The sequence below is a fragment of the Delphinus delphis genome, chromosome 20, assembly GCF_949987515.2.
Source record: "Delphinus delphis chromosome 20, mDelDel1.2, whole genome shotgun sequence".
In the NCBI taxonomy this organism is placed as follows: Eukaryota; Metazoa; Chordata; class Mammalia; order Artiodactyla; family Delphinidae; genus Delphinus; species Delphinus delphis.
In genome coordinates, this window is record NC_082702.1 from 8,043,492 (window position 1) to 8,062,926 (window position 19,435).

At 60.8% G+C, this 19,435-nt stretch overlaps 1 protein-coding gene across 1 annotated transcript; it reads left to right on the forward strand.

Moving 5' to 3' along the window:
* Positions 1-517: 517 nt before the first annotated feature.
* LMTK3 (lemur tyrosine kinase 3) lies at positions 518-18,293 on the forward strand. The gene is made up of 15 exons (XM_060000725.1): positions 518-659; positions 1,544-1,677; positions 1,940-2,090; positions 2,599-2,675; positions 3,154-3,272; positions 5,323-5,410; positions 5,759-5,907; positions 6,298-6,382; positions 6,467-6,588; positions 6,740-6,889; positions 7,399-9,920; positions 12,670-13,085; positions 14,456-14,591; positions 14,758-14,895; positions 18,142-18,293. Exons 1-15 carry the CDS (start codon positions 584-586, stop codon positions 18,156-18,158), a joined length of 4,380 nt encoding a protein of 1,459 aa, XP_059856708.1. The 5' UTR covers positions 518-583; the 3' UTR covers positions 18,159-18,293.
* Positions 18,294-19,435: the final 1,142 nt, after the last annotated feature.

A 19,435-nucleotide genomic window follows, 5' to 3' on the forward strand; every position in this document is an offset into this window, starting at 1 on the left:
TGTGGGCTGTGTGTGCCTGCCTGACATCTGCATCGTGGCGCGGAGCACACGTGTCCCTGCTGGTAGCATGTCACAGCAGTGTCCAGGCCAGGCACTGTGGGCCCTGTGTCCCCCCCACACAAGGGTCTGCTGGTCCCTGTCTGTCCCTCCCCCTCCCCTCCCTCCTGGCAGCCAATGCTACTGGGGAGCCAGTTGCCATGACGACGCTCCATCCTCCCTCCATCCTCCCTCCTCCCACCCTTCCTCTGACAGGCTCTCTGCTCCCCCAATCCCGGCTGCCCTCGGGGGCGGGGCCCTCATTCTCCCCCCCATCCTACCCTCTCCCCCCCAGCAACCCCGGCTCCCCAGCTCCTCTCCTCTGTCCGCCTCTCCATCCCTTCATCTGTCTGTCCCTTCAAAGAGGGGGAGGGGGGTACCTGAGCCAGTAAGCAGCCCCTCCCTCCCCCTGTCCTGAGTCTCCTGCCCCTCTCCTGGGCTGGGGGGAGGCCAGGGTCGCGCGGGTCCCCATGGCTGGGGGCTGAGGGCCCGCCCCCCCCTCCTCCCCAGCCGCCACCACCTCCACCTCCCTTCCATCCTCGACAAGATGCCTGCCCCCGGCGCCCTCATCCTCCTCGCGGCCGTCTCCACCGCCGGCTGCCTGGCGTCCCCGGCCCACCCAGGTAAGTCTGTCCGGCCATCCGGCTGTCCAGCGGCCCCCACCCCCACCCCGGCCTGCCCTGGAGGTCTGTCTGCGGGGCTCTGGCCCCATCACCTGTGTGGCGTCTTCCCGCAGCGAGCCAGGGCCTGGGGAGCCGCGGGGACGGTGCCTGTGTTAGCAGGGCCTGTGGGAGGAAGGCTGGGGGCTGGGTGGGGAGGGGGTCCGTTCGGGCAACATGTGTGTGTGCACACGCATGTGTGCAGGTGTGTGCGGGGAGCCGGGGAAGGACAGGGCCTCTGGGAGAATTGGGGACAGAGGAGAGGAATACTGTTTCTAAGGGGGACACAGCATTGGAGGCTGTCTCTAGCTTTGGGGGAGACCCAAGGCTTGCGGAGCTGCCTTCTCAGGGGTTTGGGTTGGGAACAGAGGACATGTGTGTGCTCCAAGCGTCCCTAAAAGAAACAAGCCTCAACCCCCGTAACTAGGAGGTTCCGGCATGGGGCAAGAATCTTCTCCCAGCCTGCAGTTGGGGGCTCATCCTCTTCCCCAAACAGGGGGTAAGAAGGCTGTTGTGGGAGCGTATTTTAAATTCTGAGAGCTCCAGGCTCCACTATTACTCCTCCTTCCCTCAGTCCTCACTGAAATTCATCCAAGCCTGGGGGTGAGGTGATGGGGGGGAGTCCCAGGTTGGGGCGAGAGGAGGGACCCCACCCCCAACCCAACCACTTGAGAAGGCCCCAAACTACAACTCCCACAATGCCCTGGGCCATCCGGCTCCTCTGCCAAGGGGCCCTGGTTGCAGAGCATCATGGGAGTTGTAGTGAAGACTAGCTAGATGAGGAGGGGCAAGGAATCCGGGAACCAGGGCCTTGAAGCCGGGACCCCAGCCCAGTCCTGTGCCCACAGATGGATTCGCCCTGGGCCGGGCCCCTCTGGCTCCTCCCTATGCCGTGGTCCTCATTTCCTGCTCTGGCCTGCTGGCCTTCATCTTCCTCCTCCTCACCTGTCTGTGCTGCAAACGGGGCGATGTCGGCTTCAAGGTGAGGTGCATGAGGGGATTCAAGGTCGGGAGGAAGACGCCAGCAAGTCCTTTCCCCCTCAATCCAGGTGGTAGGAGGGGGAGCGGCGTAGCGAGTCTGAGAGCCCTTCAGGCCTGAAGTTATGGCAAGGTCCAGAGCCTTGGGATGGGAATTGGACTGGGATCGGGGGGCAGTTATGAGAAAGATGGGGATAGTATTGATGAGAAGGACCATGGCATGTCTCAGCCCTGTGTTCTCCCCCTCTCCCCCCTCCCGGCCCCAGGAGTTTGAGAACCCAGAAGGGGAGGATTGCTCCGGAGAGTACACTCCCCCCGCCGAAGAGACCTCCTCTTCACAGTCGCTGCCTGATGTCTACATTCTCCCTCTGGCCGAGGTCTCCCTGCCGATGCCTGCCCCGCAGCCATCACACTCAGGTACTGCCCCGCACCCTGACTAGCGCCTCATGGCCCCACGGGACAGGGTGGAAGGCCCTGAGAGTTTTCCCTCAGGGAACAGGGAGCAGAGGCCCAAGGCAGCCAAGGGGAAAGGCAGAGGTGGGAGCCCCGGAATCTTGGAAGCAGCCTGAAGGAAGTCAGAGAACATCTTGGTAGAAGCCATTGCTTCATCCACAACCAGATTTGGGGATTCTTGTGGGGCAATCAATGGTAAGGTCAGCCTAGATCTTAATGTCAGAGGTAGCCGATGGCAGGCTGAAGTCATGTCATAGGAGCTTGGGATGCCAAAGGGAAGGACAGATTGGACGTTGGAAACTTGTGGGCAGCCAATGAGGAGGCAGAGATCCCATCGTGGAATGTTGGGGCAGCCAATGAAAAGAGATTTGTTGTGTCTGCTTTGACCCCAGTCCCCACTGAATTGAGGGGTGTTGTTGGCACTTGGGAGGGGAGAGAGGCTCAGGTGCCTCTCCCTTTTGCCCCCCACCAGACATGACCACCCCCCTGGGCCTTAGCCGCCAGCACCTCAGCTACCTGCAAGAGATTGGGAGTGGCTGGTTCGGGAAGGTAATTAAGTGGGGTTGGGGGTGGGCGGCGGAGGGTGCATACGATCCAGGGCGATGCTCCTGTTCTGTGTCATCCCCCCTGCTCCCACCACTACTCATCTGCCCCCTGCCTCGTCCCCCTGCCCCCCTCAGCCCACCCATTGCCCTCCCCTCTGTTCACCTCTCACCCACTCCCGTCCACTCCATCCCCCCGCCACCTGTCGGTCAGCGCCTCCCTCCTCACTCCATTGACCACTCCGCCTCGCCATCCGGCTCTCCACGCGTCCGTCTGTCCATCCTTCCACCCGTCCCTGCGTCCATCGGACTCTGGGCCTGTGAGTCTCTAACCCCGCGTCTGGTGGGAGTACGAGGGTGGTGGGATTTGAAGGAAGAGGCTGGAAAGAGGGGGAAGATGGGAGCCATACGGTGGGGTGGAGGGTGGTCCCTGGGATGGGGCTGGGGAAACCACAGGCGCTGCCTCCTGGGTCCCCCTTGATCAGGTGATCCTGGGAGAGATTTTCTCGGACTACACCCCAGCCCAGGTGGTGGTAAAGGAGCTCCGAGCCAGCGCAGGGCCCCTGGAGCAGCGCAAGTTCATCTCAGAAGCACAGCCGTACAGGTATGGGTACTTCTCGCTGGATGTGGGGCTCGGAAGGCCCAAATATCTGAGTTTGTGCCTCAGGAAGGTAACGTTGGGAAGTGGGAGGAGTGCAGTGTGGGGTCAGATCTGGATTCGAATCGTCCATCTACCTTTTCCTGGCTGTGCCACTCAGTCCAGAGAGTTTCCCTCCCTGAGCCTCAGGTTCTTCCTTGGGACAGAGCTGGGGAAATGAAGGCAGTGTGATGAAGGCGAGGGGACAGCACAGAAGCTGAGCTGGAGACCTGCCCCTCTCCACTCTGAACCTCAGTATTTTCATCTGGAAAGTGAGTCCAGGAAGGCTGAGCAGCCTCATGTAGAGGGCAGCTGAGAGGATGCGAGATGACCCTGTGTTAGGCACTGGGTACCTCATGGTGGTTCCCTTCCTCAGGCCCCTGCTTGTGCGTGAGGAAGGACAGAATCAGAATCACAGACCAGGGTCCTCCCACCTCTGTCCCCATTTGACTGGGAGGTCTGGGAAGGCAGGACCCTGTCCCTCCCTTGCCTGGTCTCCCCTCCACTCTAAGGGCTTCTAGACAAGAATTAAATAAACATTTGTTACATGAATGCCCTGTGGGGTAGTGAGTGCCCTGTCATGGAAAGGGCGCATACACGGGGACCTCTTATCAGAAGGTTGTAAAAGTGAGCTTTGCCCAGAGATTTTCTTAGCCCCTTCCTCTGAAACCTCCCATGGTTTTCTGCGGCCTGCAGGACAAAATCCCACTGGTCCCTACAGCCCACAAGCCCTGTTCCCTTCCTGCCACCAGCCCTCTCACCCCCTGCCACGCGGTCTCCCCACTGACCCTCCCACATGCCAGCTTCTTTCCTGCCACAGGACCGCCGTCCTGCTGTTCCCTCTGTCTAGAATATCCCTCCTGCCTCACCCAGCCCCAGTTTCAGATGGTGGGAACCCTTGCCCTTCCTGGGTCTCAGAACAGAAAGGCCTTCCCTTACACATACACACTCACACACACACACACTCCCTCTCTCCCTCCCCCACCTAAGGAGGACCCTGGAATGCTCCGTCACATCAACTTGTGTATTTTCTGCATAACACGTATCCTAGTTTGTCATTACTTCATCCTTTTACTTGCTTCCCTGCTTGTCTCTCTCTAGGCCCGTGCTGGCAGGCACTAGCCACCTATGGCTATTTAAATTCGTCTTAAGTAAAATGTAACCAAGTTCAAAATGTCTTCCCTCAGCTACCTCTGTCACATTTCGAGAGCTCAGTTGTCACATATGGCCGGTGGCTCCCGTGTTAGATCAGATCTAGAGGTGAAATGACTTCTGTGAGGTTACACACTTGGGAAAGAAGGAGACCGGATTCAGACCCCCAAGCCTGACTCTTACCCACAATGTGAGGATAAAAGAGGGGTATCCCCCAGTGTTGGAGGGGACAGTGACAATTCTTGAGGAAATGATGTTGAAACTAAGGGATGAGGAGGACTTTGATGAGAGGAGAGTGTTCTCCACAGAGGGAAGCGTACATGCAAAAGGCTTGGAGCCTAAGCAGGCACCTGTGCGTTTGGAGAGAGGTACACAGGCGTGAAGAATGACACTGGGGAAGGCAGAGGGGCCGGAAAGACCGAGGAGTGAGCCAGGCTCTGTCCCAGGGTACCAGGGAGCCATGGAGGGTCGTAAGCAGGTGGGCATCAGGTCAGGGACACACTGGAAGGGAGAGACTGGAGGCAGGGAGGCCGGCAGGAGGCTGAGAAGAGAGTCCAGGAGGTGAGGAGGCTTGAGCTGGGGCTGTAGGGAGGGCAGGGGAGGGGGAAGAGTCAGGGGGCAGGAAGAAAGGCTGAGGGGGTGGTGAGCCAGAAGGAGGGGCAAGGAGGTGCCTGGGGGTCTGGCTCAGGGACTGGGAGACAGTGGGGTGGTCCTGAGGTGGGGATGTGGGAAAGGAGTAAGGAAACTGAGACCAAAGAGGTTGAAGCAACAGTTTGGTTTTGCTGGGAGGCTTGGGTGGGACAGAGAGCTGGGGTGGGATGGAAGGGGCTGTTTCCTGACCCAGGCAACCCCCTTCCCCTCGCAGGAGCCTGCAGCACCCCAACGTCCTTCAGTGCCTGGGCGTCTGCGTGGAGACACTGCCCTTTCTGCTGATTATGGAGTTCTGTCAACTGGTGAGGGTCTGGGGCAGGGGAGGCAGAGCCGGGAGCTGGGCGGGGTGAGGGCTCAGGGCAGTTCCTAGGGATCTGCAGCAATGACATCATCATCATCATCATAGCCACACCTGTGACAAGCACTGCCATCTCTGTAGATGAGTCCTCACTCCCCAGGTGGTGCACCCTGAACTAGCGCATGAGGTGGGTGGGTGCTGTTCCTGTGCGCTTCTGAGCAGCAGGGGAAACTGAGGCCCAGAGGGGGCTGCCCACTGAGGGCAGAGGTCATCCCATCCTCGCCTCGGATTGCCTGGTGTGGGTGCCTGGGAGGGGGCGGTGGTGCTGACCCCTCCCTGCCCTCTCTCCCAGGGGGACCTGAAGCGTTACCTCCGGGCCCAGCGGCCCCCCGAGGGCCTGTCCCCTGAGCTGCCCCCTCGAGACCTGCGGACACTGCAGAGGATGGGCCTGGAGATCACCCGCGGGCTGGCACATCTCCACTCCCACAACTATGTGCACAGGTGGCAGCCCGGGAGCCACCGGGAGGAATGGGGGGGGAGGGGACTACTTAGGGGAAAGAGGCCAGGCTACGGGGGTGGATGGTGAGGCCACAGGGGAGGGGTTTAAGGATGGAAGGAGGCCTGAGTGGGAGACACAAAAAGGGGGGAAAGCCCAGGAGGGTCAGGGGGAAGAGGCGGAGTCAGGAGAGTAGAGGAGGAGTCAGGAAGGGAGGAGGGGTCACAGAAGAGAGGGAGGAGTCAGGGGAGGGGGAGGAGTCAAGGTAGGAGAGGAGGAGGGAGGAAAAGAAGAGGGAAGGGGAGCAGTGCGGGAAAGTGGGCGGGGTCTAGGAAGGGGGGGCGGGCTTCCCCAAGCTACCCCCTTCTTACCTCGCCCCCCTCGCCCGCCCCCAGCGACCTGGCCCTGCGCAACTGCCTGCTGACCTCCGACCTCACCGTGCGCATCGGAGACTACGGGCTGGCGCACAGCAACTACAAGGTGAGGGCTGGCCTCCATCAGAGCTGGGAGGGGGCGGGGGGCGTCCCGGCCTGCTTGACCGCGCCCCGTGCCGCCCACACCCAGGAGGACTACTACCTGACCCCCGAACGCCTGTGGATCCCGCTGCGCTGGGCAGCGCCCGAGCTCCTCGGGGAGCTGCACGGGACCTTCATGGTGGTGGACCAGAGCCGTGAGAGCAACATCTGGTGAGGGGCCCGGGCCGGGGGGCGGCCGAGGAGGGCAAGGAAGGCAGAAGGGTCACAGGTTCTACGGATGGGGCAACTGAGGCCTGGAGGGGAGGCCCCCTGGCCCGTCAGGGCAGGGCTCTGACCTTCCTCTGCCCTTTGCTCCCCGCAGGTCCCTAGGGGTGACCCTATGGGAGCTGTTTGAGTTTGGGGCACAGCCCTACCGCCACCTATCAGACGAGGAGGTCCTCGCCTTCGTCGTCCGTCAGCAGCACGTCAAGCTAGCCAGGCCGAGGCTCAAGCTGCCCTACGGGGACTACTGGTGAGGGCGGGGCCTGACCCCGGACCCCTGACCTTCCACCTCCCACCCCAGGATGATCCCAGAATCCCCCGCGTCATTTCACACTCTCCCCCATCCACAACTGCACCACTTGCTGCCAGCCCTAGAATGGAGTGGGGACGTCCCCACCCCTTCCGCCAGCATCCACTACTTGGAATGGGGAAACTGAGGCATGGAGTGACAGCTGGAGTTTGAACCTAGTTTCTCCAACCCTAGAAGACCCCTGCTGCTTGCTTGTCTCTGATTCCACAACTTGTAACCCAAACGCGAAGGCCGCCTTAACCCTCATTTCTGCACATGTGCCTTGCTGTCCTCTCTTCTTCTAGGTCTCTGTCTCCCTCTCTCTGGTTTCTGTTCCCCCCTCTCTCTGGGTCTTGGTCCTCTTCTCCCTGGGTCTCTGCCCCCCACTTTCTCCTGGTCTCTGCCCACCCCCAGTGACCCCCCCCCCAGGACTCTGCCCTACTCACTCTTGCCTCCTCCCCCTCCCCCAGGTACGACATCCTGCAGTCCTGCTGGCGGCCGCCTGCCCAGCGCCCCTCGGCCTCTGATCTGCAACTGCAGCTCACCTACCTGCTCTCCGAGCGGCCCCCAAGGCCCCCGCCGCCGCCGCCGCCCCCCCGAGATGGTCCCTTCCCCTGGCCCTGGCCCCCGCAGCACAGCGTGCCCCGCCCGGGGACCCTGTCCTCTCCGTTCCCCCTTCTGGATGGCTTCCCTGGGGCTGACCCGGACGACGTGCTCACGGTCACCGAGAGTAGCCGTGGCCTCAACCTTGAGTGCCTGTGGGAGAAGGCGCGGCGGGGGGCCGGTCGGGGCGGGGGGGCACCCACCTGGCAGCCGGCGTCCGCACCCCCGGCCCCCCACGCCAACCCCTCCAACCCCTTCTACGAGGCGCTGTCCACGCCCAGCGTGCTGCCGGTCATCAGCGCCCGCAGCCCCTCCGTGAGCAGCGAATACTACATCCGCCTCGAGGAGCATGGCTCCCCGCCAGAGCCCCTCTTCCCCAATGACTGGGACCCCCTGGACCCAGGAGTGCCTGCCCCCCAGGCCCCCCAGGCCCCCCCCGAGGTCCCCCAGCTGGTGTCCGAGACCTGGGCCTCCCCCCTCTTCCCGGCGGCCCGGCCCTTCCCGGCCCAGTCCTCAGCCTCCGGCAGCTTCCTCCTGAGCGGCTGGGACCCCGAGGGCCGGGGCGCCGGGGAGACCCTGGCAGGAGACCCCGCCGAGGTGCTGGGGGAGCGGGGGGCCACCCCGTGGGCCGAAGAGGAGGAGGAGGAGGAGGAAGGCAGCTCCCCGGGGGAAGACAGCAGCAGCCTTGGGGGGGGCCCCAGCCGCCGGGGCCCCCTACCCTGTCCCCTGTGCAGCCGCGAGGGGGCCTGCTCCTGCCTGCCCCTGGAGCGGGGGGACGCCGTCGCCGGCTGGGGCGGCCACCCTGCTCTTGGCTGCCCCCATCCCCCCGAGGACGACTCGTCCCTGCGGGCGGAGCGGGGCTCCCTGGCCGACCTGCCCCTGAACCCCCCCGCCTCGGCCCCCCCCGAGTTTCTGGACCCCCTCATGGGGGCGGCGGCGCCCCAGTACCCCGGGCGGGGGCCACCTCCCGCTCCCCCCCCGCCGCCGCCACCTCCTCGGGCCCCCGCGGACCCGGCCGTGTCCCCCGACCCCCCCTCGGCCGTGGCCAGTCCCGGCTCAGGCCTGTCGTCTCCGGGCCCCAAACCGGGCGACAGCGGCTACGAGACCGAGACCCCTTTTTCCCCCGAGGGAGCCTTCCCCGGTGGGGGGGCAGCAGAGGAGGAAGGGGTCCCTCGACCACGGGCTCCCCCCGAGCCCCCCGACCCGGGAGCGCCCCGGCCACCCCCAGACCCGGGTCCCCTCCCGCTCCCGGGGGCCCGGGAGAAGCCGACCTTCGTAGTTCAAGTGAGCACCGAGCAGTTGCTGATGTCCCTGCGGGAGGACGTGACAAGGAAGCTCCTGGGGGAGAAGGGGGCAGCCGCCCGCGAGACAGGGCCCAGGAGGGCGGCGAGAGGCCCCGGGAACCGAGAGAAAGCCCCGGGCCCAAGCAGGGGCCCCACAGTCCTGGACAGCGGGAAGCAAGCCCCAAGCCCGCAAGAGGGCCCGAGCCTCCCCGTGAACGGGGTGACAGTGCTGGAGAACGGGGAACAGAGAGCCCTGGGCGTCGAGGAGAAGGTGGCGGAGAATGGGAGCCCGGGGTCCCCAGAGAGAGAAGAGCAAGTGCTGGCGAATGGGGAGCTGCCACCCCCAAGGAGGGAGGAGAAAGTGCTGGAGAATGGGGGCCTGGGGTCCCCGGCGAGAGAAGAGCAAGTGCTGGTGAATGGGGGCCTGACACCCCCAAAGATCGAGGAGGTGTCAGAGAATGGGGGCCTGAGACTCCCCAGGAACCCGGAGAGGCTGCCAGAGACTGGGCCTTGGAGAGCCCCAGGGCCCTGGGAGAAGATGCCCGAGAGTGGGGCTCCAGCCCCCATGAACGGGGAGCCAGCCCCAGAGACCTTGCTGGAGAGAGCCCTGGCACCTGGCGCAGTGGTCTTGGCCCTGAACGGCGGGGAGACAGCCCCTGGCCCCACTGGCCCAGCCCTCAGGAGCGGGGTGCTGGAACCCGGGACCGAGAGGAGAGCCCCCGAGACTGGGGGGGCACCGAGAGCCCCCGGGGCTGGGAGGCTGGACCTCGGGAGTGGGGTCCGAGCCCCAGTGGGCATGGGGATGGCCCCCGGCGGCGGCCTCGGAAGCGGCGTGGACGCAAAGGCCGGATGGGTCGACAGCACGAGGCCACAGCCGCCTCCACCGCCACTGGAAGCACAGCCGACGAGGCCGGAGCCAGCGCCCCAGAGAGCCAGGCCGGAGGCAGCCTCCGAGGGAGAGCCCGGGGTCCCAGACAGCAGAGCCGGCGGAGACACAGCACCCAACGAAGACGGGGACCCCCCCAAGCCCGAGAGGAAGGGCCCCGAGATGCCACGACTGTTCTTGGACTTGGGACCCCCTCAGGGGAACAGCGAGCAGATCAAAGGTGAGCAGGCTGCTGGGAGCACGGGAGCGCGGTTGGGGGCCGAGGCCCAGCTCCTTCCAAGATGTAGGGTGCAGTTGAGAAGCTCAGGCTCCCAGGTACCAGACAGGTCAGCCTGATGGTGACAAGTGCAGACCCTAGAGCCACACTCCCTGGGCTCAAATCCTGGCTTTGCCCCTTCCTAGCTGTGATCTTGGACAGATGACCTTCTCTGTGCCTCAGTTTCCCCATCTGCCAAAAACGGATGACAAGGATAGCGCCTACCTAATAGGACTGTGAGGGTTAAATGAGTTAGGACTTCCAAAGCCTTTGGCCCAACGCCTGGCACTTCTAAGCACCTGCTGTTACATCACAATTCACGTCAACTAGGGGATGCAAACTCAGATGCCCACAGGGGTCAGACAGTATAAGGGAATGAATGACGGGTGGGAATGAATGAATGAATGAGAGCTGGGAGACGTGGGGTAGGAGTTGGGGAGGAAATGCAGCTACTTCTCAGCTCCATTCAGGAATGCCCACCTGGTGTTGCCAAATCTGCTGCTTTCCCCCTTTAAGCCAGAGTTCTGGGTGTATAATGGTTGAAACCACTCAAAAAAAGCCTTTCTGTGGGCTGGGCTGCCAGTGCGTGATCTCTGGTTTAAACTTTCCAACAAGCTGAGGCATCTATTTATTGTGCCAGGCCTCCTGTGCACCAGGCCCTGAGCTGTCCAGGGCTGAGACCCAGGGAGCCTCAGACCCTGCCCTGCCCACCCCAGTACTGGTGGCTTGAAAGCCTAGTAGAAAGGCCTTTTCTGGAAACTGAGTTTTGATAGGAACACAGGAAATAGTTTGTCATAGAGAGGGGACAATTTAAGAGAAGATAAATGGAGAGTAAAATACACAGCCCCTGCTTAGATGTGGACATAGGGACTGTGGTTCCACTGGAATCATCCAGAGGCCTGATTTCCTTAAATACTGGTATGAAAGTTATAAATGACTGGGCCTGTTTTATATTGGCAACCTCACAGCCACACTTGAGGGAAGGGTTATTATCTCTGTTTGCCAGAGGAGCCTGACGCTCAAGAGGGAAAGGTCAGGAAGGGGACTGAGCACAGAACCTTCCTTCCTCAAACCTATGGCATTAGAAAACTACCACTTCCTCAAGGTTGTTGTGGGGAGTTTGCAACCAGCTGTGTCAGGAAAGACCCTGGGCAGCATGAAAATGACAGGGGATGAGCAACTAAGATGCCTCAGAGGATCTGAAGCGGGGGTGGGGTGGGTCGGTGTTGTTGGGTGCGAAGAGACTGGGAATAGCATGCTTTTCTTTTTTTTTTTTTTAAATCCAGTGAACTCCTACTCATCCTTCATGACCCCACTCAAATTCCCCCTTCCCTGGGAAGCCTTCCTGATTTCGAAAGACTGTCACCCTGTCCTTCCTCTGGGTATCCACAGCCCTTGATAGCTTCCTCTATAAAGCCCCACTCCACCCCATCACCTTGAGATGGGTGGTCAGGGAAGGCCTCAATGAGGAGGTGACTTCTGAGCAGACATGAAGGAAGTGAGCCAGGTTGACATCTGGGAGAAGGATGTTTCAGGTAGAGGACACTGAGATGGGCATTAACTTGGCATGTTCATGGAATAGCAAAAGGCTGGTGAAGCTGGAGTTGAGTGAATGAGGGGTGGAGAGTGACTCGGTCCACATACATCTTTCTCCTTGCCCTGCCCTGACCCTCTTCTCATCCCCACCATCGCCCCCCACAGGGCCTGGCACACAGCTCACTTATGCAGTAATGGAGGAATGAGTGGCCCCTCCATTTACCAGTGAGGAAACAGAGGCTCAGAGAGGTGGATCTGCTTGCCCAGGGACACACAGCAAGAGAGCAGGGTAGGCTTGGGATTTGAAGTGAGGTTTCCTCCTCCAGGGACCTGAAGTCCTTCCCCCCCAGCAGGCTGAGATCAAGGAGTCTTAGGGCAGGGAAAGGACCTGGAGATGGCTAGACACCCCAATTTTCTGGCGATTGAGTGCCAAAAAGGGAAAGAAAGTACCTTGGTCAACATTGTGTAGCAGGGAACATTTATTCACAAATATTGACTGAGTACTTCTATGTGCTTGGGGTTTGGGGACACAGCCAGAATGAGCCCAACTCAGTTTCTGTTCTGTGGCAAGGCAGACATTAATCACACTGCCACAGAATTACAGTTCTATACTGAGATCAACCGCTAGGAAGGCGAGGTGCTTGGTACTATGGGGTGCAGAGCGGGTTGCCTGGCCTGACCTCTTGGTAGATCTCCAAAGGCTTTGAAAGTCCAGACAGAGCTGGACGATGAATAGGACTTGAGTTAGATAAGGAAGTTCCAGGCAGAGGGAACAGCCTATGCAAAGGCTCAGAGGTGGGAGGAATGGGGATGTGGCCCATATGGTTGGATGGAGGTCAAGCCAGAATGAGGTGGGGACAGAACCAGGAGAGGTCAGCACAGCCAGGGCACTCGGGCCTCGTGGCCCCGGGAGAAACTGGGGCTTTGTGCTGTGGGAACTGGGGAGCCACGGGGAGGGTTAAGCACTGGAGTAGGGGGAAGACCGCTACCCTTCTGCTTGGAGACTCCCAGTGCAGCCTTTTGGTTCACAAGGGTGGAAACAGTGCAGCCTTTTGGTTCACAAGGGTGGAAACAGGCCCAGACTGTGGCTGAGATTACCTAAGGACACAGAGTTAGGCGGGAGGGCATGCCTCAGTTTCCCCAGGAACAGGAGCTCACCGGGTGTCTCCCCTCGCAGCCAAGCTCTCGCGGCTCTCGCTGGCGCTGCCGCCGCTCACGCTCACGCCGTTCCCGGGGCCGGGCCCGCGGCGACCCCCGTGGGAGGGCGTGGACGCCGGGGCAGCTGGCGGGGAGGCCGGCGGGGCGGGGGCGTCGGGGCCGTCGGAGGAGGACGGGGAGGACGAGGACGAGGACGAGGAGGAGGACGAGGAGGCAGCAGCGGCGGGCGCGCTGGCGGGGCCGCGGGGCCCCGGGAGAGCGCGGGCAGCCCCGGTGCCCGTCGTGGTGAGCAGCGCCGACACGGACGCGGCCCGCCCGTTGCGGGGGCTGCTCAAGTCTCCACGCGGGGCCGACGAACCCGAGGACAGCGAGCTGGAGAGGAAGCGCAAGATGGTCTCCTTCCACGGGGACGTGACCGTCTACCTCTTCGACCAGGTGGGCTGCCCCCGCGCAGGACCCCGGGGCTGGGTCTAGGGAGGGGCGGGGCCTGGATGAAGACCACGCCCAGATTGGGGGCGGGGTGTGCAGGGTGAGGGCGGGCCAGGGAATGGGGCGGGACTTGAAGGACCAGATGAGGCCTTGAGTGTAAGGGCGGGGCCAGGGAATGGGGCTGGGCCTGGAGGAAGGCCGCGCCTCAAGTAGGGGCGGGGCCTGCAGGGTGAGGGCGGAGCCTGGGGAGAGACTGGCTAGGGAAATAGGGCAGGATGAGTCCTTGAGTGTGAGGGCGGGGCCTGGGGATGGGGCGGGGCCAGGGGAAGGGCCGAGTCCAGAGCAGAGGTGGGGCCTGGGGTGGGGGAAGGTGCTGGAGGGCTAGGGAGAGGCCTGGAGGTGAGAACGGATCCGGAAGGAAAGCGCGGTACCTGGTGGTCAGAGGCTAAGGAGAAAGTGAGAGGATTAGGGCGTGGTCTGTATGGTGGGGGCGGAGCCTAGTGAAGTTCGGGATGGGGTTTCTGCACCAGCGCTCTAACGTTGTGGAGGCCGAGGGGCCGGCTCAGGATGGAGGGGATCTTATCCACTAGGGGTGGGCCATGGAGAAGCTGCAGGTAGGGCTTAAAGAGATGCTGCTTGTAGTGTTAAGATACTAAGTGCAGTAGTGGGTTCAGGGATAGGACACAGCTAATAAACTGCGGCGGGGCTAAGAGAGATGGGTTGGGGATTGTGTTAAAAGTAACTAGCCTGAGAGGTTACTGTTGAAGAGAAAAACAGGGCGGTGTAGTGCTTGTGGACTGGGGCCGTGTCTAGATGAACCTGGGGCGGGGCATACTAAGGTTCTGAGATGAGTGAGAACAGGGTCAAGAGCTGAGGCCTAGGGCACTGAAACAAACTGGAGCGGGGCCTCTTCAGAGGGCGGGGCTTAGGGGCTCGCGGGAGGGTCCGGAGATGCTCAAAATGGGTTAAGGGTTTGGAGGACCATAGGAGCAGGTAGTTGTGGGGCCCGCACTTGGACGCCTGTGGCCGAGATCTAGGACGTGAGTAAGGGTCATGGAGACGGGACGGGACTTACGGAGACAGTCCTGGGTTAGGGGCTTCCGTGGAGGCAGCGCGTTAAGGAGCCGGGAGAGAATTCCTGCAGTGGACTGCTTAGCTGTGGGCGGGACTCCGTGGTCGGGGGAGGAACTTCAAGCCGGGGGAGGTTAAAGCTGGCCTGAGGCTTCGAAGGCAGATTAGGGGATCTTCAGAGAGAGCGATTGTAAATTGGGATGCCTGAAGCCCAGAAATGTTAGCGGGGTTTGTTGCTTGTTGGGATGTAGTGAGTGCGATGTGACGGTTCGCCCCCTCTTGCCTCCCCTAATATGCCTTCATAGGAGACGCCAACCAACGAGCTGAGTGTCCAGGGCCCCCCCGAGGGGGACACGGACCCGTCAACGCCCCCAGCGCCCCCGACGCTTCCCCACTCCGCCACCCCCGGAGATGGGTTTCCCAGCAACGACAGCGGCTTTGGTGAGGGCCGGGGCGGGGCAGAGTTGGGGGCGGGGTCTATGGGAAGGGCAGCGTCGGGCGGGGCCTGCTGAGGGGCGGGGTCGGAGGGCTGAAGAAGTGATTGAGGGTCTGACCGCGTCCTCTCCTCTCCTCTCCCTCCTCACCCCCCCCCCGTCCCCAATGCTAGGAGGCAGTTTCGAGTGGGCGGAGGATTTCCCCCTCCTCCCCCCTCCAGGCCCCCCCCTGTGCTTCTCCCGCTTCTCCGTCTCGCCTGCGCTGGAGACCCCGGGGCCCCCCGCCCGGGCCCCCGACGCCCGGCCCGCAGGTATCGTGCTTCAGACCCTTGGTCCTGCCCCACGTCTGCCAATCTCTCCCCATCTGTCTCTCCCACTTTCTTGTCCCCATCTCTCTGAATTTCTTTGCCTCTCTCCCAGTTTCTTCCTTCCCCTCTCTCAGTCTGGCTGCTCACCAGTGAAACCCCACCCACCTCTGGAACCCCCTCAGACCAAGAGGTGTCCATCAGATGGGCTTGGGCAATCACGCCCTTCCCTGAGCCTCAGTTTCCCTTCTGTAAGGATCCCCTCTGAGTCTTGCCCATCTTTTTTTTTTTTGGCCACATCCCTTGGCATGTGGGATCTTAGTTCACCGACCAGGGATGGAACCCGCGCCCCCTTAACCACTGGACCGCCAGGGAAGCCCCAAATCATTTCTTTCTTTCTTTTCTTTTCTTTCTTTCTTTTCTTTCTTTCTTTTCTTTTCTTTTCTTTTCTGTCTTTCTTTCTCCCTCTCTCTCTCCCTGCCTCCCTCCCTGCCTCCCTCCCTCCCTCCCCCTCTTACTTTCTTTTTCTTTCCGATCTTTGCCCCATCTTTGTGCTAAGATTCCTGTCTGGTACCTGGTGGATTTTGAGCCCATCTCCTTTGGGGGGCATAGGTTGATCAGAGGCAGACAAGAAGCCAGAGGAAACCAGGGGGCTCAAAGCTGGTTAGCATGAACCAGAGCAGAGAGGACATGGCCAGGGAGCACCATAGCAATAACAGCAAGCACTCTCACAGACCCTAGAATGTGCTTGCAACATCTTACCCCATTTAATCCTCCCTATGATTCCATGGGGTGTATTCTAGTCTCATCTCCATTTTACAGAAGAGAAAACTGAGGCACAGAGAGGCATGAGGAGCCGGGGCACAAACCCTGGCTGCCTGGCCTCTGAGTCTGTGTCCACTCCAGTAGTCAGCATTTGTCAGGTACCCTTCTTGCGTTTCACTTACGCCATAATGCTAATCCTCACCACCACCTTAGGAGAACATCCCTGCATACAGGGCTTGCACTGGGCCAGGCGGGTGGAGGTGTTCCCAGAGGACAGAACTAAGTAGAGGGAAGGTGCAACTGGCTCTTTTCAGGGGGGACTCCATACCTGCTCCCCTACACTGTGCCCGAGTTCAGGTGTTGGCCCTGCCACTTCTTGGCTGGGTGACCTAGGGCAAGTCGCTTTCCCTCTCTGTAGTACCTCAGTTTCTGTAGAACGAGGAGGATAACAGGATCTAACTCCTAAGTTTGTTAAGGGGATTGAATGGCTTAATCGTCCCCTTGCAAGCTGCAGTGGTCTTTAACTGGTAGCTGTTACTGCGTTTAATGAAGTAGATGCTTGCATCGGCTGTACTGGGCTCATGGGATTCCATGCTGGGCAAGATCAATGAGCCCCCCCTCCGCCCTACCCACAGCACTGCCCCACAGTCCCACAGTAAGTGAATAAGTGCCAACTCAGGGTTGCTGAGAAAGCAGATGACAAGAGGAAAGGGCTTTGTGTCCTCGGTGATGGAAGGGTCCTTTAACCGGGGACTTGAAGGGTTGGTTGTCGTTAACTAGGTGAAGGGGAAGGGGACAGCGTGCTAGAAGACAGGACAGCTTGCAGAGGGCCTGAGGCAGGAGAGAGCTTGGCTGATTCATGGAACAGAAGGGAAGCGGGTGTGTCTGGAGGTTACTTGCAGAGTTGGGTGGAGGGGGGTGGGTGTGGGAAGTGAGAGAGAGCAGGACAGACCCCACAGGGCTTGAGGGTAAGCGGAGGGGTGGGGACTTTGTCCTGGGGGCACTAGGGAGCCACGGGAGGAGTGTGAGCTGGGGAGGGGCAGCATCAGCCCCGGGTGTAGGAAGACTTCTCCTGGGCCTTGTGGGGGCCAGTGGAGGCAGGGAGGCTGCGGAGGAGGCCAGGCAAGGCTCCAAGGGGGAGAGGAGAGGACATACAGAGTCAAGGGCAGGAGGGATGGGCTGAGGGTTGACCCTTCACTTGGCAACATCCTCAGATTTCACCCCCAAATGTCACTTCCTCCCAGAGGTCTTCTCAGAGGCCCCCCAGAGGACAGGGTGAGGTGGGTTCCAGGGCGTGGGGACACCAGCCAAGTGTTGAGTCAGGGCTGAGGCCCATAGGGCCAGCAATCCAGGATGACTTCACCTTTGCTCACCTGGAGAGGAGAGGGAGGGCCCGATCACACAAAATCGCAAATCCCTTTACTCAGTCCTTAGCTATTCCGCAGCTGGGCTGGGAAGCTGCTGAGCTGGTTTCAAGACCACGGCTGGGGGGTGGCTCTGCCCACTTCACACACGTTCCCTGGGTGCTGAGTGATGCCAGGAATCCCAGAGTTTCCCTACTCCTTTGAAAAGGACACGAGGGTCATGCTCCCCATTTAAAGGGAGGGAAACTGAGGCTCAGGGACTGGAAGTGAGGGCAATGACTTGACCCAGGCCACTCAGGTGAGAAGTGGGAGGTGGAGTGGGAGGGTGCCCGGTGGGTAGCCCTGGTTGAGAGTCTCCACCCCACAGACCTTGGTTTTCTGGATGTGTTGTATGGGTGGGAGGCTCTCCTTCTGCCGGGAGAGAAGGGATCATGGTGGGAAAGTCTGGTGGGACGGCACTTTCTGCAGGGCCTCTACTGGGTGCTGGGGATGCAGCAGTGACCAAATGCAGTCCCATCCTCTCTGATCTTCCAGTCTAGAGGGGCAAGCAGACAATGACTGAGATTATCCCAGAGGAGAAATGTGAAAGAAAATAACTATAGTGGAAGGGAATTCCCTGGCAGTCCAGTGGTTAGGACTCAGTGCTTTCACGGCCGAGGTGAAATCCCTGGTCGGGGAACTAAGATCCCACAAGCCATGCGGCGCCACCAAAAAAAACAAACAACCCCTCCCCCCACTATAGTGCAGTGAGATAGAATGACCTTGGGGGGTGAGGGGGACGACTGCTTGACTGAGAATGGCCCGGAGAAGACCCCTGAAGAGGGGGCATGGCGACGGAGGCCTGAGTTCTATGGGAAGGGCTAAGGGCATGCTAGGCAGTTGGGACAGCCAGTGCAAAGGCCCTGGGGTGGGACTGTGCTTGGAGGAACAGCAAGGAAGCAGAGCACGGTGGCTGGAGCAGAGTGAGTCGGGGGCGGGAGTAAATGACAGAAAAAGGACAGAGCAGATCAGGTGGGGCGCTCCCCATGGTGAGGGCTTGGTTTTCACTCCGATCGGCAAGCCAGAAGCCATGAGCCTTTCTGCCCAGTAATTCCATTTCTCTCTCCTCTCCCTCCATCCTCAGGCCCCGTGGAGAACTGACTCCCCGAAGACTTGACCCCCCTGCACCCCCAGAAGAGGGGTTGAGAGTAGAATCCTCTGTGGACGATGGAGCCACTGCCACCACCACAGACGCCGCCTCCGGGGAGGCCCCCGAGACCGGGCCCTCCCCCTCCCCCACCATGTGCCAAACAGGAGGCCCTGGCCCTCCGCCCCCCAGCCCCCCGGACGGCTCCCCTGAGCCCCTTGACCCCCTCGGTGCCAAATGAGGCAGGACGCCCCTCACCCCTCCCTGGAGAGCCGCCTTTCTCGGAACTGAACTGAACTCTTTAGGGCCTGGAGCCCCTCTGCACAGTGGAGGCCCCTCCTCACCCACTCCCAGCCCCAGACAGGGGCCGAAGGCTTCAGGGACCTGGACCCCCCCATCTCGCGTCTCCCCTTTCCCACCCCAGCCTGGCCCCTGGAGGGGCCTCTGGTTCAAACCTTCGCGTGGCATTTTCACATTATTTAAAAAAGACAAAAAACAACTTTTTGGAGGAACGTGGGGCATGTGTGTGTTTCGGGAGATGAAGAGGGGAGGCTGCAGGGACTGGGTGCTGTCCAGGAGATATGGCCATCCTCACAGCCCCATCTGACAGGAACATCGAGGCTCAGAAAGGCAGAAATGCCTGTGTGGCAGCGAGACCCCCGGCTTCTCCGCTTCTCTGGATCTCAGTCTGGTGTCGGCATCACCAACTTCTGCTGCAGCCTCAACTTACAGTTCAGGAGGTGACGAGGAGCCGGCGAGGGTTCGGGAAGGTGGCAGGTTATGGTCAGAGCTGGGTTTCTGCAAGGTGGCCAGAAGCTGTCCCAGGGCCAGTGCTGGTGAGGAAAATGCTCAGAAATGACCTGCCAGCACCCACACTGGATCATGGCCACATCCCACACACCTCAGAACGGCACTGCCTGTGCCTCGAGGCACAGACCCTCTGCCTCGAGGGTCAGAATCTATCTCCCTGCCCATGGTAACTGTGCCTCAGTTTACCTGTTTCTTCATGTGACCACCCACCTGTCTGACATTCTCTTGCCTTCCCCCTACTTGAACCTCTCCATTCAAATTTCTCTCTGTTTTTTGTCCCTTTATCTCCCTATTTCACCCGGTCCCAGTTCTGTCTTTGTTTTCCCATCCCATGTCTTCAGCCTCTTTCTTCTCATCTATTTCTTCGTCTGAGTATCACCCCATCTCTACTTCTTTCTCCTTGTCTGCGTGTCCCCGTCACCTTCCTGTCTCTATTATGTCTTTCTGCCACGGGTTTTTGTCTCGATTTCTTTTTCTCAGT